The 27392-nt window shown below is 67.1% G+C and overlaps 2 protein-coding genes across 4 annotated transcripts; both read left to right on the forward strand.

Annotated features, from left to right (window-relative positions):
- Positions 1 to 355: 355 nt before the first annotated feature.
- CAD (carbamoyl-phosphate synthetase 2, aspartate transcarbamylase, and dihydroorotase) lies at positions 356 to 15510 on the forward strand. Of its 3 annotated transcripts, XM_064448454.1 has the most exons (45): positions 356 to 541; positions 811 to 950; positions 2089 to 2218; positions 2461 to 2603; positions 2862 to 3003; positions 3485 to 3656; positions 3741 to 3926; positions 3997 to 4109; positions 4286 to 4431; positions 4526 to 4657; positions 4888 to 5121; positions 5215 to 5436; positions 5833 to 6021; positions 6497 to 6621; positions 6722 to 6855; positions 6938 to 7050; positions 7162 to 7412; positions 7484 to 7730; positions 7855 to 7953; positions 8055 to 8279; positions 8365 to 8547; positions 8651 to 8869; positions 8965 to 9132; positions 9203 to 9385; positions 9461 to 9565; positions 9644 to 9892; positions 10134 to 10215; positions 10356 to 10522; positions 10674 to 10838; positions 10921 to 11052; positions 11156 to 11357; positions 11444 to 11634; positions 11711 to 11851; positions 11966 to 12061; positions 12135 to 12276; positions 12406 to 12453; positions 12950 to 12994; positions 13093 to 13247; positions 13376 to 13450; positions 13569 to 13781; positions 14024 to 14149; positions 14265 to 14420; positions 14489 to 14590; positions 14726 to 14820; positions 15383 to 15510. In XM_064448454.1, exons 1-45 carry the CDS (start codon positions 457 to 459, stop codon positions 15483 to 15485), a joined length of 6771 nt encoding a protein of 2256 aa, XP_064304524.1. In that variant the 5' UTR covers positions 356 to 456; the 3' UTR covers positions 15486 to 15510. The 3 variants fall into 3 exon arrangements, with proteins under 3 accessions (XP_064304524.1, XP_064304523.1, XP_064304525.1); XM_064448453.1 differs by having other exon boundaries at positions 6938 to 7412; XM_064448455.1 differs by lacking the exon at positions 12406 to 12453.
- On the forward strand, positions 15509 to 25539 carry MPV17 (mitochondrial inner membrane protein MPV17). Its single transcript, XM_064448456.1, has 7 exons — positions 15509 to 15634; positions 20384 to 20499; positions 21339 to 21431; positions 22114 to 22209; positions 24457 to 24489; positions 24719 to 24771; positions 24848 to 25539. Exons 1-7 carry the CDS (start codon positions 15562 to 15564, stop codon positions 24915 to 24917), a joined length of 534 nt encoding a protein of 177 aa, XP_064304526.1. The 5' UTR covers positions 15509 to 15561; the 3' UTR covers positions 24918 to 25539.
- The last annotated feature ends 1853 nt before the right edge of the window (positions 25540 to 27392 follow it).

Raw genomic sequence — 27392 nt, forward strand, 5'->3', positions numbered from 1 at the left:
GGGCGGTGTTAAAAGCAGATGGCATGTTTCCCGAACAGGGGCCTGTAAATCCGGTGCGTTTGTAGTTGTCCAGTACCCGTGGCTCGGGCTCCCGCGGGCGGTGCAGGTCCCGTTACCCGCCGGTGCCAGGGTCGGTGGCCCCCTGCGCTCCGGTCTCCGTCCGTAGGGTCCCCTCCCGGCCGCGCTCAGCCGTTCCCTTGCGGCCCCGCTATCTGCATCTGGGCCGCTACCGGCGACACTCCCGCTCCCCTCCCGCTGCTGCCCCGGGACGCCCCCGCCCGCCGGGCACCCGCTCCACCAGGGGCCGCCGCCGCGTGCCGCCCCGCCGCCGCCCCGCCCCGCCGCGGGGGCTGGCCCGGCCCGGCTCCGCCCCGGATCCTCCCGCCGCCACGCTGCTCGCTCCTCGCTCGGTAGCCGCCGCCGCCGCGGAGCCGCCGGAGCGCACGTGGAGCCGCCATGGGCTGCCTGGTGCTGCAGGACGGGTCGGTGCTGCGCGGCCGCCCCTTCGGGGCCGCCTGGGCCGCCGCGGCGGGGGAAGTCGGTGAGTGCGGCGCGCGGGGCCGGGCCCGGAGCAGGTCCGGGACGGCGGCGGATGTCGGGTGGCGGCCAGAGCCCGGCGAGCGGTACCGGGAGGGAGGCGGCGCGGTGCGGTGCGGGGAGCGCCCTCCGCTCGGCGCCCCGCCGTGGGGCAGGAGCGGGGGCTGGCCCGGGGCGGTGAGGGAGGGGGCCGCCGTGCGCGGGTGCCTCCGCCGGCGGGACGGGGGGCGGCTGGGCTGCTCAGTCCCCGCCGACCCGGCCCCCCTCTCGCAGTCTTCCAGACCGGCATGGTGGGCTACCCCGAGGCCCTCACCGACCCCTCCTACAAGGCGCAGATCCTGGTGCTCACCTACCCGCTCGTCGGCAACTACGGTGTTCCCCGGGACGAGACCGACCCCTTCGGCCTCAGCCGGGTGAGCGAGCGGGGCCGGGGCGGCGGGGCGCAGGGCGGTGTGTCCCTGCAGCGGGGCCGCCGAGCCCAGCTGCCCGCGGGCCGGTGCACAGTGCCGGGGCGGGGGGGGGCGCCGGGGCGGGGGGGCCGCCGGGGCGGCACTCGGCGGCGGGTTGACCCCGATGCCGCGGGGCCCGGAGCCAGCAGCAGGACCCAGGGCGCCCCAGCCCACCGTGCTCCCAGGAGGGGCTGGGCAGGGCGGGGAGACCCCTGTGCACTGGGATTGGGGCACCCTGGCAGCACGTGGGGAGCAGGGCTGTGTGTCTGTCCTCCCAGGGGCCCCGTTGCAGGGTGGGGGTCCCAGCCCCCGAGGGCAAGGCGGGGCGGGGCAGTGCAGCCCCTGCTGCCTGCTGGAGGCCCAGGACCCCTCCCAGCCCCTCGGCCTCCACGCTGCGTGTCCTAGAGCTCACCCTGCCCCCAGGGCAGAGGCCAGGTCCCAGTGCGGCAGTGCCATGTCAGGCCTCCCCGTGCTGACCCTGGGGGTCTCTCCTGCCCAGCCACATCCCACATCGGCATGCCAGGAGTCCCCAGCCCCACCCTTGCTGTTGGCAGCCCTCTCTGGGCTGGTGGTTTATGGGTCTCTGCTGTGGCCCTGCAAGCCCTGCTCCCAGGAACCAGAGCCCCAGTCCCATGGGACAGAATATATTGGTGTGTTTGGGGCTCCCCAGTGAGGCTGTGGCCAGTGGGAGCGGTGCTTTCCCTTCTGCTGGTTCGTGCTGCAGCTGAGCTTGAGGGGTCCTGTGGCACAGGCCATTCTGGCCCCTGAGTAGGGGGCTGCAGTCCAGCAGCACCAGGGACCTGGGCACCCTGTCCTGGGGCTCCCAGAGCCTGGGGCTCAGCTGGACCAAGGCTCAACTTGCATGGCTGGGTGTGGGGCAAGCTGGGGGCAGCAACAGCCCAGCATGCTGTGTTGGGTGGCAGCAGAGGCTGGTCCTGGGCCAGGGATGGGGTCCCTGTTCCATGGGCATCCCACAGCCCTGGGCTGTAGCCAGCCTGCTGTGCCCCATGGGGATGATGAGGCTGGGCATCCAAGGGCTGCACAGAGCTTCTCCCAGGCTGGCGACCCTATACCCAGCCATGCTCACCTCCTGCCCCCACAGTGGTTCGAGTCCAGCAAGATCCATGTGGCTGCTCTGGTTGTGGGCGAGTGCTCGGAGACCCCCAGCCACTGGAGTGCGTCCCGCTCCCTTGACCAGTGGCTGAAGGAGCAGAACATCCCCGGGCTGGAAGGTGGGACTAGGAGACTGCGAGGTTGGGTTTGGGGTGGGAGCTGAGGGTGTCTGGGGGGCAGCTGAAGGGCTGGGGCCCAGGGGTCAGTGATTTCTAGATGAGACTTGTTCCTGCATTGAGATTTCCCCCCCCGAGGGGGTCGACCCGGCATTGGCGGTTGGGGGTGTTGATGTTGCAGGGGCACCAGGGTCCTGCTCGGGGTGGGATGGGGCTGCGGGGTTGCATCTCACGGCCATCCACAGGGGTGGATACTCGGGCCCTAACAAAGAAGATCCGCGAGAAGGGGACGCTGCTGGGGAAGCTGGTGCTAGATGGGACCCCTGAGGAAAGCCTGTCCTTTGAGGACCCCAACAAGCGGCACCTGGTGCAGGAGGTGTCGCTGAAGGTAGGGCTGGGGGGTGGCTGGGGGCATGGATGGGGATGGCGAGGGGATTGTTGGGGTTGCTGAGGGGGCTGGCACTGCGCTGGGGGGCCTGGGAGGGTGGCTGGGGTGGGCTGGCACTGGGCTGGGGCATGGCTAAGAATGCCTGGGCGACATGGCGGGGCTTGGTTGGAGGGGCAGCTGGGGCTGCAGAAGTTCTTGTTGTGGAGGGCTGGGCCCAGCCTGGAGGGCCAAGGCGACCCGTGCTCACTCCTCCTGCAGACACCCCATGTGTTCAACCCCGGTGGCTTGCTGCGCATCACAGCAGTCGACTGCGGCCTCAAGTACAACCAGGTGCGGTGCCTGTGCGAGCGGGGGGCAGCCGTCACCGTGGTGCCCTGGGACCATCCGCTGGACACAGCAGGTGGGGTGGCAGCGGCTGGGGGTCTCCTGGGGCCCTGCCAAGGGGTGGGGGACAGGGCCTGGAGCAGGGGCTGACTCCTTGGCTGGTCCTGGGGGCAGCAGGGAGCAGCACCCGACTCCCCACTGTGGGGTGGGAGAGCCTTGATGTTGTCCTTCCTGGGGGCTTGGGGCCCTTGGTGAGACCCTGCGGGGGGGGGGGGCATAGGCACAGGGTCTCTTGCTGTGACTGGGATGGGGGGGATCTGGCCTGTGGCATCAGGGTGCCCTAATGTGACCCTGCATGGGGGGCTGTGGGACCAGGAGGCTTGCTACCACAGGGATGGGGGTTGTGGGGTCAGGGCACCTTGGTGAGACCCTCCTGGGGTGTTAGGAAGCTGTGGGCTGGGGGTGCTTTGCTGCTAGGATGCTGGTAGCCAGGGGGCCCTGCTGTGACTCTGTGGGGCCGAGGTGCCCACTCTAACCCCGCTGCTGTCTTGGCACAGACTTTGATGGGCTGTTCATCAGCAATGGCCCCGGGGACCCACAGCTCTGCCAGGAGACAGTGTCTAGCCTGCGCCGGGTGCTGGACGCCCCCCAGCCCAAGCCTGTCTTCGGTATCTGCCTGGGGCACCAGCTGCTCTCCCTGGCCCTTGGTGCCCGCACCTACAAGATGAAGTGAGTGGGGTCCAGGGCTGGGGTCGGGGTCCCCGTGGGGTCCCGGCTGTCCAGGCCTGCCTAATGCCCATCCCACCATCTCAGGTACGGGAACCGCGGGCACAACCAGCCATGCCTGCATGAGGACACGCGGCGCTGCTTCATCACGGCGCAGAACCACGGCTTCGCGGTGGAGGCAGGCAGCCTGCCGCCTGGCTGGGTCCCGCTCTTCACCAACGCCAACGACGGCTCCAACGAGGGCCTGGTCCACGAGCACAAGCCCTTCTTCAGGTAGGCACAGGGTCGTGGCTGGGGGAGCCGGGGGGGTGCAGGGCTGTGCCCTGCCTGACCCCCTCCACAGCGTCCAGTTTCACCCTGAGCACCGCGCTGGCCCCACGGACCTGGAGGGGCTCTTCGACATCTTCGTGGAGGTGGCACGGGACCTGCGGAGTGGAGACAGCAGCGCCCGGACGGGTGGGTGTGGGGCGGGAAGGGGCAGCCAGGTCCTTTGTTCCTGGGCTGTGGGTGGGGGCTGTGGGACTGGGGCCATGTGTGGGGCTGGTCCGTGTGCGGAGGCCACGGGCAGGACTGTGGGGCAGGGGCTGTGCGCTGGGGTGCGTATGACCCCAGCATGACCCATCCCCCCCCAGTGCGGCAGCGGCTGCGGGACTGGCTGACCTACGACAACGCGCCGGCGGAGGGCCAGGATGCAGCCCGTCCCCGCAAGGTGCTGATCCTGGGCTCCGGTGGCCTCTCCATTGGGCAGGCGGGCGAGTTTGACTACTCAGGGTCACAGGTGAGCACCCACCCTGGGGCCACGAGGGGCAGTGGGGGTCACCAGGGTGTGTGGGCCTGGGGCCACTAGCCATGACCCCTCTGCTCCCCATTAGGCCATCAAAGCACTGAAGGAGGAGAACATCCAGACAGTGCTGATCAACCCCAACATCGCCACGGTGCAGACCTCCAAGGGGCTGGCAGACAAGGTCTACTTCCTCCCCATCACGCCTGAGTATGTCACCCAGGTGAGCATCCCGGGGCGCCAGCTGGGACAGGGGTGGTTTGGGGGGTGCAGGGGTGGGGCACCAGTGGCTGCCTGGGGGGCTGTGGGGTGGCGGAGGGGCTCTTACATGGAGGACTAGGGGGTGGCGGAGGGGTGCCTGGGGGGCAGCACAGGTGCGGCAGCAGCTGGAGGGTGCAGGGCACATTCTGCAGGGCTGCTGTGGGTCCCTGCCCCACTCTCCTGTGCCCCCAGGTGATCCGGAACGAGCGCCCCGATGGGGTGCTGCTGACCTTCGGGGGGCAGACGGCCCTCAACTGCGGTGTGGAGCTTACCAAGGCGGGCGTGCTGGAGCGGTACTGCGTGCGGGTGCTGGGTACCCCTGTTACCTCCATCGAGATGACAGAGGATCGCAAGGTCTTCGTGGAGAAGATGGAGGAGATTGGGGAGCACGTGGCACCCAGCGAGGCTGCTGCCTCCCTGGAACAGGTCCGGGGTGGTCATGGGGCAGGGTGGGGGCAGCTCCTGGGCAGGGTGCTGTCCTCCCTGCTCCTACTGTGTTAATACCCTTGCTCTCCGCAGGCGCAGGCGGCGGCGGAGCGGTTGGGGTACCCGGTGCTGGTGCGCTCTGCCTATGCCCTCGGGGGCCTGGGCTCTGGCTTTGCCAACACCCGGGAGGAACTGGTGGCACTGGTGAGCCAGGCCTTCACCCACACCTCCCAGGTCCTGGTGGACAAGTCTCTGAAGGGCTGGAAGGAGATTGAGTACGAGGTGGTGCGGGATGCCTACAACAACTGTGTCACGGTACGGGGTGGGGCGAGTCTCCCCAGGCCTCTGCTGCAGGGGACTTCACAGAGGAGCAGGCGCTGGGGGCATGGGGTCGGGGGCTCCCACTGCACCCCAACCCCAGGGAGGGCTCCCCAGCCACTCCTGCGGTGCCAGCATGGCTGCTGTGTGCTGGGAGCTGCGCCCCTTGAGCCAGACCTCCCGCACCCCCTGTGCTCTGGCGGGGCTGCAACAGATGGAGGTGTCCCAGGGGCTCGTATTCAAGCCCTGACTGTCCAGGGGAGTCCCTGTCGGTCCCCAGGGCAGGGGAGGAGGCAGTGGAAGCCAGGAGGGACCCTCCTGGGGCAGCAGCAGACAGGAGCGTGTGTGGGGGTTGGGACCTCAGCAGCCCGTGGTGACCCCCCCCACTGCCAGGTGTGCAACATGGAGAACCTGGACCCACTGGGGATCCACACGGGCGAGTCCATCGTGGTAGCGCCCAGCCAGACCCTCAATGACACCGAGTACTTCATGCTGCGGCGCACAGCCGTGAAGGTGGTGCAGCACCTGGGCATCGTGGGCGAGTGCAACATCCAGTTTGCCCTGAACCCCGAGTCGGAGCAGGTGAGTGCAGCCCCTCGAGGGCCCCAGCTGCGGCTCCCCCTCCCAAACCCCCTGGCCAGCCCTGCCCTGGGGGAGCCTGGGTCTGGGTCCTGCCCTGCGCTGTCCTGCAGGGCTGTGCCTCACCGGCCTCCCCAGGCTGCGGTCCGTGAGGCCAGGGGGTCTCGCCGTGTCAGTGGCTCAGCCGGCCCTCACGAGCGCGCCAAGGTACTGGGTTCTGTCATTCCCGGTGCCGTGTGCGTATGGGGTCCTTGGGCGGTCGCTGCCCAGCACCATCCTCCCACAGCCGTCGGTGATGGCTGCCGTCCCCAGCCCGGCTGCCTTCACCTTCGGTCCCTGTTGCTATTTGTGCCCTCCATGTGCAAGTGCCTCTGTGGTGCCAGCCGAGCACTGGGCAGCAGGGAGCTGCGCTGCCAGTGCCCGGCCTGGGGCCGCATCCCGTGCCACCCCGCTAACCCTGCCCGCCTGCTGCCTACAGTACTACATCATCGAGGTGAACGCCCGGCTCTCCCGCAGCTCAGCCCTGGCCAGCAAGGCCACTGGCTACCCCCTGGCCTACGTGGCTGCCAAGCTGGCCCTGGGCATCCCCCTTCCCCTCCTCAGGTAATGGCACCGCTGCGGCGTGGGATGGGGCATTGTCCCGGCCAGCCTTGGGCCCCACTGGTGGGATGGGCCCAGCTGCTGACCCCCATTGCCTCTCCAGGAACTCTGTCACCAACTCCACCACGGCCAACTTTGAGCCCAGCCTGGACTACTGCGTGGTGAAGATCCCGCGCTGGGACCTCAGCAAGTTCCTGCGCGTTAGCACCAAGATCGGCAGCTCCATGAAGAGCGTGGGTGAGCGCGGGGCGGACAGGCAGCGTGGGTGGTCAGTGCGGTGCGGGGCATGGGGTCCAGCCGCTCATGGCCCCGTCTGCAGGGGAGGTCATGGCCATCGGGAGGAACTTCGAGGAGGCTTTCCAGAAGGCCCTGAGGATGGTGGACGAGAACTGCGTGGGCTTTGACCATACTGTGAAGCCGGCCTCAGACGTGGTGAGCGCTGGGGGCCTGGGGTGGGGGGGCCAGTCTACCAGCACAGTCGGTGGGGAGATGGCCATCTGCCCCCCTCCCAGCCCCGCTCACCCCCCCCCGCCGGCCTGGCAGGAGCTGGAGACTCCAACAGACAAGCGGATCTTTGTGCTGGCGGCCGCGCTGCGGGCTGGCTACTCCATTGAGCGGCTCTATGAGCTGACCAAGATCGACCGCTGGTTCCTGCACAAGATGAAGAACATCACAGACCATGCAGTGCTGCTGGAGTCGTACCGCGAGGAGCAGAGCACCATGCCGCCTGCCGTGCTTAAGCGGGCCAAGCAGCTTGGCTTCTCTGACAAGCAGGTGGCCCTGGCTGTCCTCAGGTAACACTGGGAGGGGGCAGCCCCGCTCTGTGCCCCGGCCTGCGTCCCGGCACTCACCCTGTCCCTTGCAGCACCGAGCTGGCCGTGCGGAAGATGCGGCGTGACCTGAAGATCCTGCCGGTGGTGAAGCAGATTGATACCGTGGCAGCAGAGTGGCCAGCCCAAACCAACTACTTGTACCTGACCTACAACGGCACCGAGCACGACCTGGTCTTCCGTGAGCCCCATGTCATGGTCATCGGCTCCGGCGTCTACCGCATTGGCAGCAGCGTCGAGTTTGACTGGTGTGCTGTCGGCTGCATCCAGGAGCTTCGCAAGGTCAGCTGGGCCCCAGCACCCTGTGGGGTCGGTGGGTTGGGTGTCCTCGGTCAGAGGGTGGGGCCAGGGAGGAGCAGGGTGCCCTGGGGGCCCTTAGCCTCACCTTGTCCCTCTTTCCCTGCAGATGGGCTTCAAGACAATCATGGTCAACTACAACCCTGAGACAGTGAGCACTGACTATGACATGTGTGACCGTCTCTACTTCGATGAGATCTCTTTTGAGGTGAGCAAGTCTGGGGGCCCTGTCTGCCGTGGGGCTGGGGCAGGGTGAGGGCTGCCGTGGCCCTGGTCCTAGCCATCCCCCTGCCCCCCGTGTTGCCACAGGTTGTGATGGACATCTACGAGCTGGAGAACCCCGAGGGTGTGATCCTGTCCATGGGCGGGCAGCTGCCCAACAACATCGCCATGGCCCTGCACCGGCAGCAGTGCCGCATCCTGGGCACCTCCCCAGAGGCCATCGACTCAGCCGAGAACCGCTTCAAATTCTCCCGCCTGCTCGACTCCATTGGCATCAGCCAGCCGCTCTGGAAGGAGCTCTCCGACATGGAGGTGGGGGGGCTGGTGAGGGCAACAGGGCTGCCCGAGAGGCAACCGGCCCTCAGCACGTCCCCTGAGAGTGCTGGCTCTCCTGCAGTCGGCCAAGCACTTCTGCTGCAAGGTGGGGTACCCCTGTGTCGTGCGCCCCTCCTACGTGCTGAGCGGCGCTGCCATGAACGTGGCCTACTCGGACAGTGACCTGGAGAAGTTCCTGAGCAATGCTGTCGCAGTGTCCAAGGAGCAGCCTGTTGTCATCTCCAAGTTCATCCAGGAGGCCAAGGTCCATCCAGGAGGCTGCTCTGGCCCCAGGGTGCCCCTGCTCCCCGCAAGAACCCCATTTCCCTGCCGTGGCACCAGGCTGTGACCCATGTTCCTGTTTGCAGGAGATAGACGTGGACGCAGTGGCCTGCGATGGTGTGGTAGTGGCCATCGCCATATCGGAGCACGTGGAGAACGCCGGGGTGCACTCGGGTGACGCCACGCTGGTGACACCCCCCCAGGACATCACCCCCAAGACGCTGGAGCGCATCAAGGCCATTGTCCATGCTGTCGGGCAGGAGCTGCAGGTCACCGGGCCCTTCAACTTGCAGCTCATCGCCAAGGTACCCCAGCTGGGGGGACTGCACTGGGCTGGCATGGTGCTCAGGGGGACCCCCTGCTGCCCCACGTGAGCCTCATGCCATCCCCTCTCCTCTAGGACGACCAGCTGAAGGTGATCGAGTGCAATGTCCGTGTCTCTCGCTCCTTCCCCTTCGTCTCCAAGACCCTGGGGGTGGACCTGGTGGCTCTGGCCAGCCAAGTGATCATGGGCGAGGACGTGGAGCCTGTGGGGCTGATGACAGGCACGGGCATCGTCGGCGTCAAGGTGAGTGGGGGATGTGGGGGCCGGGCTGGGGTGTGTGTCTGGGCAGTCCCTGAACCTCTCCTGCCCCCAGGTGCCACAGTTCTCCTTCTCACGCCTGGCGGGTGCCGATGTGGTGCTGGGCGTGGAGATGACCAGCACAGGTGAGGTGGCCTGCTTCGGGGAGAACCGCTGTGAGGCTTACCTGAAGGCCATGCTCAGCACTGGCTTCAAGATCCCCAAGAAGAACATCCTTCTGACCATCGGCAGCTACAAGGTGTGTGGGGTCAGGGCGGGGGCGGGGGCCAGGGCCCCCCCTTCCACCCTCTGACCAGCCCTGGGGTTGTTACAGAACAAGAGTGAGCTGCTGCCCACGGTGCGGACCCTGGAGAGCCTCGGCTACAATCTGTATGCCAGTCTTGGCACCGCTGACTTCTACACCGAGCATGGCATCAAGGTCAGGGATGGGGGTCTGGCAGGGAATGGGGGCACCCTCAGGGAGGTACGGGGCCCTGATGGGCATCGCTGCTGGCAGGTGATGGCTGTGGACTGGCACTTCGAGGAGGCGGACGGCAGCGAGGCCGGTGCCCGGGAGACCCAGCGCAGCATCCTGGACTACCTGGCTGAGAACCACTTCGAGATGGTCATCAACCTCTCGATGCGCAACTCGGGGGGCCGCCGGCTCTCCTCCTTTGTCACCAAGGGGTACCGCACCCGGCGCCAGGCCGTTGACTACTCTGTGCCGCTCATCATCGACATCAAGTGCACCAAGCTCTTTGTGGAGGTGGGCTGTGGCGTGTGGGTGCCCAAGGGATGTGGCTGCAGGGGAGGGAACAAAGTGGGGTCTAGGGTAGGAATGTCCTGTAGTGGATAGTGTGCGGTGGGTGATGTGTGTGATCATTTCTGTGGGAGGGTTGTTTTTGGGGTGTGGCTTGGGCAGACATCCTTATCCTGGCCCTGTTGTTGAGCTCTGGCCCCACGTACCCCTGCAAGAGGGTCCTGCCTCACAGCTGCTGTCTCTGCAGGCGCTGGGCCAGATTGGGGCAGCCCCCCCGCTGAAGATACATGTGGACTGCATGACATCCCAGAAACTCATCCGCCTGCCAGGTAGGTGGGACTGGGGCCACAGCGGGGGCTGGGGGCTCTGAGGGTGCTACAGGGAGAGGAGATGTTTCCCTGTGCTGCTGGGGTGTCTCACGCCCTGCATGGGTGGGGGCTGCCCATGCTGACACTGCCCTGCTGCCCAGGCCTGATCGACGTCCATGTCCACCTCCGCGAGCCGGGCGGCACCCACAAGGAGGACTTTGCGTCAGGCACAGCAGCTGCCCTGGCCGGGGGTGTCACCATGGTGTGCGCCATGCCCAACACCAGTCCCGCTGTCACTGATGCTGCCTCCTTTGCCCTGGCGCAAAAGGTGAGGGGCTGCCGCTGCCTGGCCTGATGCCCACTCCCCTCCGCGGGTGCTGAGGTGCCAGCTGTGGTGTGCTCGCTGCCTGCGGCGGGGCTGCCTCTGGCCCCGTACCCACTGCCTCTGGCCCCGTACCCACTGCCTCTTGCCCCCGCAGCTGGCTGAGGCCGGGGCCCGCTGCGACTTTGCCCTCTTCCTGGGGGCTTCCTCAGAGAATGCCAGCTCGCTGGGCCCCCTGGCCGGGGCAGCTGCCGGGCTCAAGATGTACTTGAATGACACCTTCTCCAGCCTGCGGATGGACAATGTGTCGCTGTGGATGGAGGTGAGCCGTGGCAGGCAGGGGTTGGCGCGGGGCTGGACCCAGCTCCTGGCACCGGCGCCCACCAGCCCTGTCCCCCCTCCAGCACTTTGAGCAGTGGCCGCGGCACCTGCCCATCGTGGCGCATGCGGAGCGGCAGACGGTGGCCGCCATCCTGATGGTGGCCCAGCTGTACCAGCGCCCTGTGCACATCTGCCATGTGGCCCGCAGGGAGGAGGTGAGCGGCGGGCCCCAGGGGGGTGGTGGGCAGACTGCAGGCCCTGGTAATGGGGCGCGGGGCCGTTTTGGGCCACCCCTCACCGCCACCACGGCTCCCCCAGATCCTCCTCATCAAGGCAGCAAAGCAGAAGGGGATCCCAGTGACATGTGAGGTGGCCCCGCACCACCTCTTCTTGTGCCGGGATGACCTGGGACGCCTCGGGGAGGGCCGAGCGGCTGTGCGGCCGGTGCTGGGCACCCACCAGGACGTGGAGGCGCTCTGGGAGAACATGGACACCATTGACTGCTTTGCCACAGACCATGGTGAGCCCTGGGGGATGGTGGCCATGGGGCGGGAGCATGGTGTAGGGACAGTAGCGGGTCCCGCAGTGACCAGCCCTGTTCCACAGCCCCTCACACGCTGGAGGAGAAGCAGGGGCAGGAGCCACCTCCCGGCTACCCTGGCCTAGAGACGATGCTGCCGCTGCTGCTGACGGCTGTCTCTGAGGGGCGGCTCACCATGGAGGACGTCATCCAGCGCCTCTATGAGAACCCTCGCAAGATCTTTGGGCTGCCCGTGCAGGAGGACACCTATGTGGAGGTGGGTCCCTGTCTGTGCCCACCCTGGATCCGGCCCTGGCCCTGGCCCTGCTGCCTTTGACTTGCTGTCCTGGCAGGTGGACCTGGAGCATGAGTGGATCATCCCCAGCTGCACAGCCTTCTCCAAGGCACGCTGGACACCCTTCGAGGGCATGAAGGTGAAGGGGACAGTGCGGAGGGTGGTCCTGCGTGGGGAGGTTGCCTACATTGATGGGCAGGTAAGAGCCCAGGCACCCTTCCCCCTGCATCTAGGGGGTCCTCCCCAGCCTCGGGGGTCCCCCACCCAGTGTCAGGGTCCTCCAGTACTGACTTATTTGCCCCAATGGCTGCAGGTGCTGGTGCCTCCTGGCTATGGGCAGGACGTGAAGAAATGGCCCTCGGGAGCTGTGCTGGCACCGCATGCAGCCTCTGCCAAGGAGAGCACGAAGGTACCAGGGTCTGTGGGCCTGGGAGGGGGTGGTCCCTGCTGCTCCCTGGCTCCAGCTCGGCCTCTTGTTGCAGACCCCTGAGCGACCCCGGCATGTGGCGGCTGGTGAGACACTACGCAGCCGAGCCTCCAGCCCCCGCCGGACCGGCCCCGGGGGTGAGGGGCGCTTCCACCTCCCACCCCGCATCCACCGGGCCTCTGACCCCGGGATGCCAGGTAGGGGGGCAGGCAGTGTGGCGTGGTGGAGCGCAGCGGGCGGCAGGGCAGTGAGCATGCTGCCCCAGGGCTGGGTCTGGGGCCGCGGCTGGGCGGCCCCGCTGACGCCGGCCCTTGTGTCCCGTTCAGCGTTCCGGAGGCTGGGAGCCGTGCACCGCCCGGGCGCCCGAGGCACCGGTAATGTCGGGGGGGGACTCACTCAGACAATGAGACGCGGCCGTACTAATGGCACTAACCGCAACCGATGAGTGCATCCCCTCCCCCAGGTGCCGCGCTGGCCCCGGGCCACCCGCGCCGCCCTGGCACGGGCCTCTTTCCCCACTGTGTGATGGGGCTGGGCACCGCGGGACAGGGCATGGCTGCGCCTGCCTGCTCCCCTCCCGCCCCAGCCTGCGCGGCACCTCGGGGACCCCTCGCCTGCCAGTGTGATTTGGGTTGCGTGTGATTGGGTTTTGTGGGGTGTGTGGGGAGAGGGGCGCAGCGCAGCACTGGGGCTTGGCCCGCCTGGCCTCTGGGTGGCCGTGGCCCTGGTGTCGGGCCCCACGGTGCTTTTGCCTGGTGCTGCGAGTGCCTGGAGGGCTGTGTCGTGCTGGCAGCGCCCCAGGAGACTGGAGCCTGGGGTACCGCAGCTGCCCTCACCCTCTAATGGCATCGCTCCCCTCTCCCACCCTAGCTGATGATGTCCGTGAAAAGGCCGTCAGGAAGGCGGCAGAGGCGGGTGAGTGCTGCGGGGGTCCAGGGGCCCACAGCAGGCAAGCTGGTTGGGCTCTGTGGGACCACCTGCACGGGCTGACCCAGCTGCTCTCGGTGCTGCAGATCCAGCTGTGATCCAGGACAGCTACTTCTACCCACCGGGCCCGCTCCCGCGTCAGGCGTCCCCCCAGGGTGTGCCCCACTTCCAGACCTCCCCGCTGCTGCACCCCCTTGTTGGGCAGCACATCCTCTCTGTTCAACAGTTCTCCAAGGAGCAGGTGCCTGGGCTGGGGCGGGCGCTGGGGCTGGGGGAACCCAGATGAGCACGGGGAGGGTGCGGTGCCTCAAGCGCCCCAGCTGAGTCCTGGTGCCACGCACCCCCCGGCTGAGCTGCCTCTCCCCGCAGATGTCACATCTGTTCAATGTGGCGCACACTCTGCGCATGCTGGTGCAGAAGGAGCGGAGCCTGGACATCCTCAAGGTAAGCCAGGCATGGGGCAGCTTCCTGGCCCCCTGGGCACACCCAGTGAGGCTGTGGGAGCCCTGTGCCAGGCAGAAGTGCCCCCAGGCTACTTGAGGTGACGGCACGGCCCCCGCAGGGCAAGGTCATGGCATCCATGTTCTACGAGGTGAGCACACGGACCAGCAGCTCCTTCGCGGCAGCCATGAGCCGGCTGGGCGGCTCCGTCCTGTCCTTCTCAGAGGCCACCTCCTCAGTGCAGAAGGGCGAGTCACTGGCTGACTCTGTGCAGACCATGTGCTGCTATGCAGACGTGCTGGTGGTGCGGCACCCCAAGCCGGGCGCTGTTGAGGTGAGAGGAGGTGGTGGGGCCATCTCCTGCTTGCAGTGGGGCCTGGGGTTGGCTGCCTCTACCCCTGAAGGCATTGGGGGCCCTGCCCACATGGTGGAGTTGGTGACCTGCGCTATGGGGCAGGGCCATGTTCCCCATCGGGGCTGGCTGGGCAGGCGTCAGGAGCAGGAGCCAGGTCTTGTCCCCATGGGGCTGGCGGGGGGCCACATCCTGCCTGCGCTCAGCCCTACCTGTGCTCCCAGCTGGCTGCCAAGCATTGTCGCAAGCCCGTGATCAACGCCGGGGACGGGGTCGGGGAGCACCCCACGCAGGCGCTGCTGGACATCTTCACCATCCGTGAGGAGCTGGGCACCGTCAATGGCATGACGGTAAGGCTCTGGGGGGTCTATGACCACATCGTCTGCGGTGCTGTGGGACTGAAGGGCCCTGCCTGGGGCTGGGGGGCTGTCGGGTGCCATGGCTCAGGCTGACCGCTCTCCACAGATCACCATGGTGGGTGATCTGAAGCATGGGCGCACAGTGCACTCCCTGGCCCGCCTGCTCACCCAGTACCGCGTCAACCTGCGCTACGTGACGCCCCCCAGCCTCCGCATGCCCTCTGACATCACCAGCTTCGTGGCCTCCAAGGGCATCAAACAGGTGAGCAGGCGGGGTTGGGGTGCAGGGGCCCCATGCCGCCCCCAGCCCCACTGACAGTGCCACCCCAGGAGGAGTTTGGGAGCATCGAGGAGGCACTGCCCGACACTGACGTGCTCTACATGACACGCATCCAGAAGGAGCGCTTCTCCCTGGCTGAGGAGTACGAGGCTGTGAGTAGCAGGGGGTGGGTGGGGACCTTGGGTCTCGCCCTGGCGTGGGGGTGACAGTCATCTGCCCGCTGTGGGGTGGGGGCTCCCCTGCCCCCAGTTCACGGCTGTGTCCTGCCCCATCCCCCTGCCCCACAGTGCTTTGGGCAGTTCATCCTCACGCCCCACATCATGACCCGGGCCAAGGAGAAGATGGTAGTGATGCACCCCCTGCCCCGTGTCAATGAGATCAGGTGGGGAGGGGAGGGATTGGGGGGGGGGGGGGGCGCAGGGGTATGGCAGGGCGGTGTGCTGTGGGGGGAGGGCTCTGGGGCAATGGGGGCTGGGTGTTGGGGGGGCAGGGACATGGGGTCTGTGGGGTCTGTGGTGTGCTGTGGGGCCATGGGGGCTGGCCTGGGGGGACTCGGGGGGGGTCTCAGGGCGATGGGGGGACAGGGACATGGGGGCTGGGCTGTGCTGTGGGGCAGGGCGATGGGGGCTGGGCTGGATTGGGGGGGCTCGGGGGGGGGTCTCAGGGCGATGGGGGGACAGGGACATGGGGGCTGGGCTGTGCTGTGGGGCAGGGCGATGGGGGCTGGGCTGGATTGGGGGGGCTCGGGGGGGGGTCTCAGGGCGATGGGGGGACAGGGACATGGGGGCTGGGCTGTGCTGTGGGGCAGGGCGATGGGGGCTGGGCTGGGCTGGATTGGGGGGGCTCGGGGGGGGTCTCCGGGCGATGGGGGGGCTGTGCTGAGTGTCCAACGGTGGGCTCGGGGGGCCCGGGGGCGGTGCCCGCGGCTGACGCCACTTCCGCAGCGTGGAGGTGGACTCGGACCCGCGCGCCGCGTACTTCCGGCAGGCGGAGAACGGCATGTACATGCGGATGGCGCTGCTGGCCACCGTCCTGGGCCGCTACTGAGCCAATAAACGCGTCACTCGCCCGCGACCGTCGTCATCGCGCCGCGACCGCGCCGTCGCGCCGCGGCGGGCGGGCCATGGCGGCGCTGTGGAGGGGCTGCGGGCGGCTGCTGGGGCGGCGGCCAGGGGCTGCACAGGCGCTCACCGCCGGTAAGGGCCGGGGGCGGGCGGGGCCGGGCCGGGGCGCGCCTCTGCCCCCGCAGCGCCGGCGCCGCCGAGCCGGGGGCTGCCCCCGCACCCCAGCAGGTGGGCGCGCTCTGTCCTGCCTCCCTGTCCCGTCCCGCCCCGACACCCCCCCCCGGCACACAGCCCCCCCCCGGTCCCGGCACACAGCCCCCCCCCGGCCCTGGCACACAGCCCCTCTCCCAGCCCATATAACGCAGTGTCCCCCACCCCACAGCCCCTTTCCTGCTCCATTTAACGTATAGCTCCACCCTCCCACCCCTTATAATGCACAGGTCTCCCTTCTCCTGGCACACAGTTCTTTTTCTGTCCCATATAATGTACGCTCCTCCGCCCTGCCATATAGCCCCCCCCCCCGCCAATATAATGCGTAGCACACAGCCCTCCTCCCACCCCATATAATACAGTTGCGTTGTTCCCCACCCCATATAACACACAGCACCCTCCTCCCTAGCCAGTATAATGCGTAGCCCCCCTCAGCACACAGTCCCTTTCCCACCCCATACAACATGCATCCCCCAGCCCTGCCACCCCATCCCCCCAGTGTACAGCCCCTCACCACCATAACACAGGGCCCTATTGCCCTGCTGTGGTGAGCACTGTCAGCCATGGTGGGAAGCAGGACAGGAGCCCCACAGGCATGGGCGTGTTCCTGGTGCCTATGGGGTCCATCCTTAGGGAGGAACAGGGGCTGCCATGCGTCCCACTGAGTGAAAGGGTCTGGCCCACTCTAGGCTCAGGAGATCTGCTGGGAGCCTGCCCTGGGGCCAGGAGCACACAGCCCTGGAGAGACCTCCCAGAGCTTGAGGACTCACCCCAAAACCCTGGGTGGAGACTGTGTTGGGATCCTTACCCCCTCCCTGGGTGGGGATGGATGCTGCAACATGGCAGTGGGCAGGTTCAGTCTGCAGCCTCTGCCCAAGGGCTTAGCCAGCACAGCACTGCACCAAGCCTCTCCCAGCTGGGCTGCCAGTACGCGGGAGCAAAGGCTTTGGCTTAAGTCAGGTGCAGAGGTCCTGCCTGGGGAGAGCTCCTACCCCTGAAGGGCTCCTTAATGGGTGACTTAATCTCCCTAACCATGTTGCTGTTTGCAGGCCTGGGAGGTGTCATACCTGCCCCAGTTCTGGCAGGCGACTGTGTGCCCTGAGGATACCCTCCCGGCATGGGCAGCTGCTGCAGGCGGGGATCCTTCTCCCTGCCCTGGCCCAGGGCTCCCAGTCCTGAGCAACAGGCAGTTCTGCTTCTGCTGCCGAGCCCAGCCTCCCCTGCGGAGCTGAGGCTGCTTGGCAGGAAAGCCCGTCCTGCCTGTGCTGTGTGTGCACCGAGCTGCGCGGGGGTGTGTGTGGTGCGGGCTGGCCAGGAGCAGGGTCCCTGCATGCTCCCCTCTGCACCCCTTGCTTGCAGCCTTCTCTGCTGCCGCTGCTCCCCACCAGCTGTACTGCTTGCAAGTAACCAGCCCAGGGCGCTGGAAGGGCACAGCCGTGGAGTCTGGGAGCGCCAGGGAGCTGGTGTGCGTGCTGTGGGGCTCTGCTTGGTGTGCAGCCGCTGACCCTCCTCCCTGCTGCCTGTGGGGGTGGCGGCATGTTGCCCTGCCTGCCAGGCTGCTGGGGTCCTGCCAGGCCACCTCACTGTTCCTGCTGTTATTTTTATCTGATTTGATGGAGTCTATTGTCTGGCACCTGCTGCGCTGTATGCTGTGCATCCCTTCCCCCTCGATTCCTGGAGGGAGGCCAAGGTGGAACTGGGAGGGCTGCCCAGGATGGAGAGAGCATGGCCATTGCTCCGAGGCAGGGGCAGCACTGCTGGAGGCCAAGCCTTCCTGCTCTCCATGTAGCTTCAGCAAGTAATTCATCTGTCCAAGGCTGGGCTCAGGCCCTCACTGCCTGACCTACTGAGGGCCGTTCAGAGGATTGTCCCCTGGCCCCCCTGCTGGGCAGCCGTAGGGGGACTGGGCAGGTTCCAGCCCTGCCTTGGCTTGCTGCTTGCGGAGCTGCTGCTGCTGCTGTGCCCCTGGGTGGAACAGAGCCGTCAGCTGGGGCTGGGCCAGGGAGGTTTGCTGGTGGTTGGCTGTCTGGTGTGTTCAGCCACGCTTGCCTGCCGAATCCCTTTCCCACCTGGTGGTAAGAGCTGTGGGGTCAGGCAGGGCTTTGCCTCCTGCATCTCAGGCCCTGGGGCCAGGATGCCAGCAGGGCCTGGGCACAGCAGGCAGCAGCACGTGCCCATGGCAGTGACCTTGCTGTCCCTGCCTGCAGCGAGCAGCCCCGCGCTCCTGTGGTGGCGATGCAGCCTCCAGCTGCCAGCCGGCGAGGCCCGCAGGGGACACAGACGGTGTGGCCTACTTAGGCTTGGGCCTGTTTCAAAGTCCTCTGGCTGTGGGAGCAGCAGCCTGCAGGATCGGCCAGGCACCCCCCGGCTCCCAGGCTCAGCCTGGCCAGGGGCAGCACGCTGCCTGCTGCCTGCCTGAGGCACCACTCTGCACTGAGCAGGAGAGAAAGTGCCTCCCCACGGCTTGGGCGGCTGTGAGCTGGGGAGCCTTCGCCCTTCTCACTGGCTGCATCCAGCCCTCCTGCGTGGGCACGCTGCTGCTATGTGCCTCGGCTCTTCCCAGCCTAGTAGCAGGTCAGCCGGGGGCTGGTTCCTGCGTTTTGTGGCGTGGGGCGCAGCTGGGGGCTCCAGCCCCACGCTGGAGCTGCAGCGGGGCCGTGCCAGTGTCACCCTGGGGCAGGCACAGTGCGGGTGGTGAGCAGTGCTGGTGCCAGCCTGGTCGAGCAAACTCACTGCGAGGGTCTTGATCTGGCTGCGCTCCCAACCTGGCCAGGGGTGCACAGACAGGCCTGTCACCCCCCATGGCAGCCCTGGCGTTGCTTCGTCACCACCAGGCACTGTGCCCGGAGCCTTCGGCACTGAATGAGTAATGCTGGCGCTGCCGGCTGCGCTTTCTCAATGAGCACCGTGCGGGGGGAGCCTCTCTGTGCCTAGTGGGAATGCTGCCCGCAGGAAGCAGGTAGCCAGTGCTTCTGCTGTGTTGGCCTGGGGTCGCTCACCTGCTGTCACCCCCTGCCCCTTTGGTGCCACGGGCTGTCGGGGCTGCTCTGCTGTCGCAGAGGGGTGAGGTGGCTCTCAGGACTGGGGGCAGAGCCTCAGGCCCTGAGGGCTTTGTTGGTCCTGGGGTGGGAGATGGAGCCAGTGGCGTGGTGGCAGGAGATGCTGCCAGGAGCACGACAGCTCTGTGGGGCTGCGGGGACCAGGCCAGCCCTCCTGGCCCTGCTGGGGCACGTCCAGCCCAGCTGGCCTTGGCTGGGGCCCAGGCTCCCACCCAGCATCCTGGGCTGTCTCCCAAGTTCTGCCGGCCACTGCAGCCATGCTGGGCCGGGTCCAGCCCCTGCCTGCGGGCTCCTACACGGCCCTGGTCTGCGTGGCTGGGGCGAGGGGCAAGCCAGGCCCACACCTCTCCCCTCACGTGTGCCGGCTGGAGATGGCACCCACAGGAAGGCACAACCCGGCTGTGGGCACTGGGGAGGCAGCAGGTCCATTCCCCTGGCACAGCCTGAGGTCTGTGGGCCTGTGGCTGGGACCTGCTCCCCACGGTGCTGCTGGGGGCTGTCACAGAGACACTGGTGGCCCCGGGAGAGAGAGAGTGGGTGGCAGGAGCCAGGTGCTGCTGGGGACGTACCCAGGGCTCTGCCACCCTGAGCGTCCTCGGACCACCACTCAGTGAGGAACCGCTCGTGGGGACCGCCTGGGCAGGGCCAGCCCTGAGCCAGCGGTGACAGTGGGGCTGCTGGGAGGAAGGGGTACGCAGGGGATGCTGCTCCCCAAGGTGAGGGCTTGTTGGGTTCAGGGATTCCAAGAACATAGCAGAATCGCAGCCAGGCTGGAGAGCTGCCTGACAACCATCCTGGGAGGAGCAGGGGGAATAAGCAGGGAGCCCAACAAAGGCTGGGGGAAGGAGCACGGGGCCAGCCTAGTTGCGTCGAAGAGGTCAAGGGTGTCGGATAGAGAGGGAGCTGCCAAAGGCCCAGCTGAGCAGCACCCTGCAGGGGACGTGCACAGCAGAAGGTCCCCCACACTGATATGGAAACAAGGCGAGGAGCCGTGCCAGCAGCTGGGCAGCGGCGAGGAGTTGGGGCTGGCGCTGGTGCCGGGTGAGCCTCACCTGCTTGTCCTGGCTGCTGGTGGCCACGGCACTGCGGGGTGGGAGCGGCACAGGCAGAGAGTGGCTTTCCAAGGAAGGGGATCGTAGTTGGCAGAGTTTGCACGGTGCCTGGGGAGGGGTTTTGGGAAGCACAAGGCCTTGGGCTTGGGAGAGGCTGCAGCAGGCAGTGCAGGCAGCATCTGGGTGGGCTCTGCCCCAAAAGCTCTGGGAACTGTGGGCCCTGGGGGACAGAGCAGCCCTGTGTCGGGTGTGGGGAGACGGCACAGCCAGGCATCATTTTGGCTGGAGACGCTGCATCATCCCAAGAGCAGCCCAAGGTGCTTGGCAGGAGGGCTTGTGCTGGGGTGGGTGTGAGCAGGTTTGGTGCAGGGCGGTGGGGAGCTGTGCACTGGGATGGACCCAGCAGGGCCAGACCAGGCTGAGACCTTCCCGGGGCAGCGGGGCCACAGGCAGGCAGAGATAGCACTCGGGCTGGAGGACCTGGCTCTTGGCAGGGCGCTCCAGGGTCTCACTCTGCCCCGGTGTGCCGCAGCCACCTGAGCGGGCTGTGCTGGTCGCAGGGGCCCTCATGGGAGCTGGTGATGTGATTGCGCAGCAGCTGGTGGAGCAGCGGGGGCTGCACGGGCACCACGGCTCCCGGACCCTGAAGATGATGGCAATTGGCTTCTGCTTTGTGGTGAGTGCCAAGGGTGCGGTGGGCACCCAGGCTCTGCAGCACGCGCGTGGCGGGTGGGATGGAGGACTGGGCTGGCGGGCTGTTTCAGCAGGGTGAGACTGTGGTGCCTGGGTGTGAGCTGGGCCATCCCAGTGTCACCTCCAGCAGCCGCAGGCAGAGCTGGGCCCCCTCGAGGAGTAGTGCCCTGTCCCTGTGCCCAGCTGTGGGTGCAGGTACCCCTGGCTGCACTGCAGGGTGGGATGGGATCAGCAGCCACTGTCCATGTAGTCAGAGCACCCGAGCCCACCTCTGCTGCCAGTGCCAGGCCCTGGGGAAGTTTCACTTGGCAGGAGGGTGACTCTGCACCCAAGGGTACAAACGTGCTTTGCTCCGCTGTGTGTGGCAGGGCCAGATCCTGACCTGTTACCTCTTGTGCTCCAGGGGGATGTCTTGGGCCCCTTGCCCTGCACTGGTGGCTCAGGCAGGGAGGGCCCTGGGCAGCGTTGGCACAGCCAGGGTCCCACCACCATGGAGCCCTGCATGGTGTGTGAAGCCCTGTGCCCACCCCGCTGGAGCAGGCCCCTGGCTGTCCCATGCTGGTGCTGCCAGGCAGAGTGCCCTAGGAGGGGCAGGGGGGCTGTGGGCATCCCTGCATCCACCCTACATGGGGGAGCCGCCCCATGGCAGTGCAGAGCCCAGCAAGGGAGTGGCACAGCCCAGGAGGGGAGGCAGGACAGCCCCTGGTCCCTGTGTCCCAGGGCCTGGGCAGGGCCATGTAACCCGCTCTGGAGACCCCCTCGCCGTGTCACGCTGTGGCTCGGGGGAGTGGGGTGCTGCCCCTCACCACACAACTCCTGCAGGGTCCTGTCGTGGGCAGCTGGTACAAGATCTTGGATCAGCTCATCCCGGGGACCACAAAAGTTGTGGCTGTGAAGAAGATGGTCCTGGACCAGGTCAGTGCCATGTGGATGAGGGTGCCTGTGGGAGGCTGGTGCACGTGTCTGTGGGCAGGTTTCCATCCTGCTCTGAGGGACCCAGCTTGGTGCAGCAGGTGCTGAGCAGGAGATGGTGCCCAGGACCTGCTCCAGGCTGTTGCTGGGCTGTAGCACACAGCCCCTGGGCCATCAGGGAGTTCAGCCCTGCAGTGCAGGGCTGGTGCATGGGGGATCTCTGGGGAGCCAGGAGGATCCATGTTTTACCCTTGCTGCAGCTGTCCTAAGGCTGTTGAGAGCTGCTCTCTCCCTTCTCTGAAGCGGAGGCTGGGAGGCTGGGCGGACAGTGCCATCCCTGGTGTCCCCGCTGAGAGGGGTACCCTTGGGGTTGGGGGGCCCGTGCTGCCCTGGCTCCTGCCTTTCTGAGGCTGGGGCTGGCCCCGAGGTGGTAGAGGGCTGGGGCAGACAGGGTTGCAGAGGGCCCACCCTTGGCCTGGTCTTGGACCATTCCAGAGGCCCTTGGTGGTGTCCGTCCCTCCATATGACTCTGCACTGGAGAGTGGCAGGCTGAGTAGCCCCAGGGCATCAGGCAGGCTGGGCCCATGGCCCCTGCCCCGCCATGCGCTCCCCTTGCCCTGTGCTGTAGGCCCTGCTCCAAGCAGTGCAGGCTCCTTGGCATCGGGCCCCAATTACTGTCTTGCAGGGGGGCTTTGCACCGTGTTTCCTTGGCTGCTTCCTCGCCATCACGGGGGCTGTGAACGGTCTGTCGGCAGAGGAGAACTGGTCTAAGATCCAGCAGGTATGTGCTGCGTCCCTGGGGTGGCGTGGGGCCGTGGGCAGCCAGGGTGCCTTGGCAGCTCCTCCTGGTGCACCAGCACTGCCTGCTGCTCCTATTTGTAGTCGTGCCTGTGCCCAGGCACAGCCCCCTCCCAGCAGCAACTGCGTGCCCCTAGATCTGCTGTTGCACTCCTGTCCTCATAGCCTGGCCTCCAGCTCTGTTGTGCCCCGGAACCCCAAGCACAGAGCCAGCTCTGTGGGTGTCCCAACAGCCAGGGTAGGGAGGGGTCTGCCCCACTGCTGCAGGGCATGGAGTAGCTCTCTGCCTGGCCAGGGCCTGGGGGCGTGTGGGGCCAGTCCTGCCAGGCTCAGCTGTGGGTGCCAGGGCCCTGGGGGCATCGGGTTCCTCAGGCTGCCGGTCCTCCGGGTGCTGGTGTCAGGGCTGCTCGGTGTGGCTCTCTGGGGTCCTGCCTGGGCTGGGGCAGCCGGGTGCCTGGTGCCATCCAGTTCCCTGCACGCCATCCGCTCTCCTGGCTGCGTCTCCAGACCCATTACCGAGATGGCTCCCATTAGCAGCAATTGCTGGAAATCAGCGTGAAAGCTGAGTCAGCATGTCCAGAGCGTGAGTCACCAGGGAGCGGGTGACCACCCAGCATGGGATGAGGCACTTGGGGGGTGGTCGTATGGCTGCTTGGGGGTGTGCAGCACCGGCACTCACACACCGATGGATGCTGGGACTGTGGGCGAAGGACCCCAGCCCAGCCAGGCCCTCTGCCCCTGGGCTGTGAGCTGGGGATGTTGCCCCGGCCAGGCCGTCAGCTGGCCGGAGCTCTGCCTGGGGTGCCATCACCAGGAGCTCATTCCTCTGCATGGGTGCGCCTGCCCTGCCAGGCACTGGCCAGCTGCCCACCACGCTGCGGGTATGTCCCAGCAGAGACCTTTCCAGCCCCCAGTCCTGCCCTGGAGCACAGGGAGCAAATCCTGGGGGAGGATGGAGTTACCTCTTCTTTCTCCTGGCTTTGCAAGAGCAGCAGCCAGGATACAAGGTGTTCTGAGACTCCCCAGAGGGGCACATAGGCTGACCCTTGGCACGGGCAGCACCCCCAGGAGCTCCCATCTGCCCCAGCTGCATCTCAACCAGGTATCTTGCCTTGCCTCCCCTAGAGAAACCTGCTGGGGCCTGAGCAGGGTGGTGGGTGATTCCTGGGAGCTCTGGTTCCCAGCCAGCCCTGCCTTGGGAGGGGGCTGGGCTGGGGACTGGGCAGCGGTGGCTGGCAGCCACCCTCACCCCTGGCTTGGGGCACATCCATCTCTCCCCACGCAGAAGAAGCGTCAGCAGAGTATCTGTCACCCCTGCGCCCGCTCTCCCCGTCCTGGGCTGCCGGCCAGCGCCGGGAGGAGGCCGGGCTCCTGGCTGAGTCACAGCCAGGCTGGACGAGGGACTTGTCCTGCTGCTGTGGGGCAGGGCTGTGCCATGGCCGCAGGTGCACCATGAGGACAGCACAGTGCCTCGGGCTCCCAGGGTGGCTGCCCCAGCTCGGTGCCCCTCTCCGTCCCTGCCCCACAGTGCCTGGGAGGGGGGTTTGGGCGATGTGGGGCTTGATGGGGGCTCGCAGCCTGTGCTGAAGGAGAGGAGCCAACAGCCCCTGCCTTGCCTGCTCTGCCTGAGTCTGCTGCAGGTGCCCAACTCACCTCCTGCCCTCTCAGTGCCTTATCCTGCCCCACGCCTGCCCCTGCTCTGCTCCCGGGCTTGCCTGGCGGCCTGGCTGTGGCACCGTGGGCCATGTCAGCTGCAGGAAGGGCTCATGGTGGAGGTGGAGCAGTTGTGACCACCCTCTGCCTGCCACCCTGTGTTCGCCCCATGCAGGCACAGCTCCGGGAACAGGGCCGGGGCTGCGGGGGGCAGAGGGCATCTGCCCTGTGCCCAGCTGGAGCAGGTGTGGAGTCAGGGAGACCACAGTGTGGGGACAGTGGCCCTCTGCATGCTCCGGGCCCCTGCCTGCAGCCCAGCCTGCCTCCACCTCAGGCCGTAGGCATGAGGAGATGCTCCTGTGCTGCTGCTGCTGGTGCCAGCTCTGGGACCTGCCTTGGCCTCTGGCCACCCTCAGCAGCCCCAGGTTCTGCCCATGGCAGCCGGGGCCTCCCCCGGGGCTGTGCAAGCGGCCGCCCCTGCTGGGGCCGTGGCCAGCTGCACAGCGGGGCTGGGTGTCCGTGGCAGCTGGATGGCAGCAGGCACCTCTGGGCGCTCACGGCCTCCTTCCTCTCCCAGGACTACACGGATGCCCTCCTGACCAACTACTGTGTAAGTGCTGGCGGCAGCCGCAGGCGGGTTCGCACCCCTCCCTTCCCCAGTGCGGTGCTGGCCGTGACCCTGGCTGGGGCGGCTGGGCCGGGTCCTCCGTGCCTGTCCCTGTTCCCGGCCTCGGGGGCTGCTGTGGGCTTGGTTGGATGCCCGCAATGCCTGGGCAGGGGTGGACACGGGATGGGGGTGCTGGCAGGGCCCCTTCACCACTCTCTCTTTCTCTGCCCAGATCTGGCCACCGGTGCAAATCGCAAACTTCTACTTCGTGCCCCTGAAGCACAGGTAGTAACGTGGTCATGGCCCCGGCTCCCTGGCTCTTGGAGTCCACGTCTGTGGACCCTGTCCCCTCTGTCCCCAGGCTGGCCGTCGTCCAGTGCGTTGCCATCGTCTGGAACTGCTACCTCTCCTGGAAAGCAAATCGGATGTGAGGGGGGAAGCCGTGTCCCCTCCCTGCCCACCTGCTGCATGACCGCCCACCTCCAGAGCCCTTGGAACAGGCACCCATGGCTGTGGGTGGGGATGGGATTTGCAGGGTGCTGGTAGCACCCGCCCGCTCTCTCCTCAGGGGACCTCATCACCTACAGCTGTGGCCCTCACCGCTCGCAGGGGCACATGGAGAAGACGGCGATGGGTCCACCCTGCGACAGGCCGGTGGCTGGGGCTGCTCCGGGTCCGGCTGCCTGCCGTGCCACGGGGCAGCTCTGGCCCTCAGCGTGCTTCTCCATCCATGTTCACTCCTCTCCCCAGCCCCTGGCCCCACACACGGCGTGTTCCCGCTGCGGCGCTGGTCTGTCCTTCCCCGGTGGCAGATCCCAGGAAGGGTGAGAAGCCAGAGCGGCACGTGCCGGGTCAGCGGTGCCGTGGGTTGGGCACGGCCCTGCTCGGAGCTGGGGTCAGTACTGCCTGCCCCGTCCTGGGCTGGCTGCCCCACGCCGGCAGCTCTGTGGCACCCGCTGCTGCAGGTGGGCGCGCTGCCCCTGAAAATGAGTTTCTCTGTAGCCTCTGCTGCGGACAGTTGGAGCACCCAGTAAACAGTGTTTTTCCCTCTTGGGTCGTGTGACATTTGAGCTCGTGGCTCTCTGTCCCATGCTGCGGGCTGTGCAGAAGCAGTTTCAGGCCAATCACTCCCGTGCTTGCAGAGTTGCCGGCAGCCCTCCTGTCCCCTCGGAGCAGTGGGGACCCAGAGCTGCTCTCCCACCCAACAGGCAGGCAAGCAGGGCCTTGGGGCAGCGGCAGAGCGAGGGCTCCGCACTCTGCCTGTTCCCCGAGGAGCTGAGTGTGCAGCCATGGTGCTGGCGCTGTGCATGGGGCTGGGGCACCGCAGTGCTGAGTGGCTCGGGTTGCTGGGGGTGGGCTACCCAGGCTGTCTTGGTGAGCAGAGCGGGGGGCCTGGTAGAGGGTGGATGGTGGCTTAGGGGATCTCCAGGTCCCACTGTGACTGATTTGTGGGGTGTGATGGTGCCTCCACTGCTGCTGGGTAGTGGGACAGGGCGAGCTGCACCCTGGGGACGGCGCTGGGTGCAGGATCCTCCTGGGGCTCACAGCATGCTTGATGCTGGGCTGTGCATCAGAGGGGAGGATGCGGGAAGGGTCTGGGTGAGGGCTGGAGCTGGGGTGGTGACAGGGCCACAGCTACCTGTGCCTTGTCCAAGATGAGCCTGCCTGCCCTGCCTGCAAGGAGTCCCATGAAGCTGCTGCCTGCCTGCATTGCTGCCTTGTGGAGATGTGCAGCCATCCAGGCTCGTCCTACACGGGCAGTGAGCAAACAAGATCGGGCTCACACAGTGTCCTGCACAGCACGTCCTGACAAGGGTCTCCACAGCAGATCACGGCGGTTAATCTCATCCAGGGGCTTGAGCCCCAGCCCCTTGGCTGTGCTGCTGCAGCCCCAAGCAGCTGGATGGAGCCAGCCCTGTGTGCTGCCAGCATCAGGCTGGGCTCTGCCGACCAGCCACCGTCATGGCACTCGCTGAGGGGGGTGCACTGTCCACCCTCCTTCCAGCCCGCATGGAGCCTGCTCCATGCTGCCCTTGCACGCCAGCCCTGACGCTGGCTCATACCAGCTGGGTAGGGGCTGGCCATGGGGGTGGATGCAGTTCTAAGCAGGTGGGTGCAACCCAAAGCACAGGAGGAGCCAAAACCTGCACAGGACCCCAGTGCACCCTGACAGGAAGGGAGCCCCAGACCCTGCCCAGCCATCCGCACCTGAGGGATCGGGAGGGGCTGCAGCTGCAGCCACCCGGCAGCACCGCAGAGCAGCACTCGGCTGCGGGGCTGGGGCTGTGCATGGATGGCCCCGGGGCTTCAGGGGGCTGGGCCCAGCCTGGCTTCAGGCACCGCACAGGGCTGTGGGGCTCAGCTTAGGCTCTCCCCAGCCCACAGGGTGGGCACTGCTTGTCAGAGGCTGCGGATGGCGGGAGTTTGCAGTCCCAGTGTGATGAGCCTCTCACAGCTGTCCAGGGGTGCAGAAGGCCCTGGTGCGTCGGCAGTGAGCAAGCTGTGAGTGTGGCATGGGCCTGGGAGCAGCCAGCCCCATGGTGCGAGGGCTGCCAGGGCTGGGGGATTGAGCCCAGCCCCTGCTGAGGGCTCTGCCCTAGAGCTGCAGGGAGGTGGTGCCAGGTGCCAGCCTTCACACTGGATCCACATTATGGGTGCATGGCAGCATGTGCTGCCTCACTATGGGCAGGTCTGTGCCCCACCACCTCTGTGCAGCCCAGTGTGGGATGCGCTGCATGAGGGGCCAGGCTGAGCCTCTGCCTCCAGGCTCTGCCTAACACTGGCCCCGCAGAAAGAGCCTGCTCTAGGCCCATCTTGGCACCTGCACCAGTGCTGGGTGTCAGCTCGGTTCCCCTCCTCCTGCAGGCAAAGGCATGGAGGACTTTCCACGGCAGAGGCCAGGCAGG

The sequence above is a fragment of the Phalacrocorax carbo genome, chromosome 3 (assembly GCF_963921805.1).
Source record: "Phalacrocorax carbo chromosome 3, bPhaCar2.1, whole genome shotgun sequence".
Taxonomy (NCBI): domain Eukaryota; kingdom Metazoa; phylum Chordata; class Aves; order Suliformes; family Phalacrocoracidae; genus Phalacrocorax; species Phalacrocorax carbo.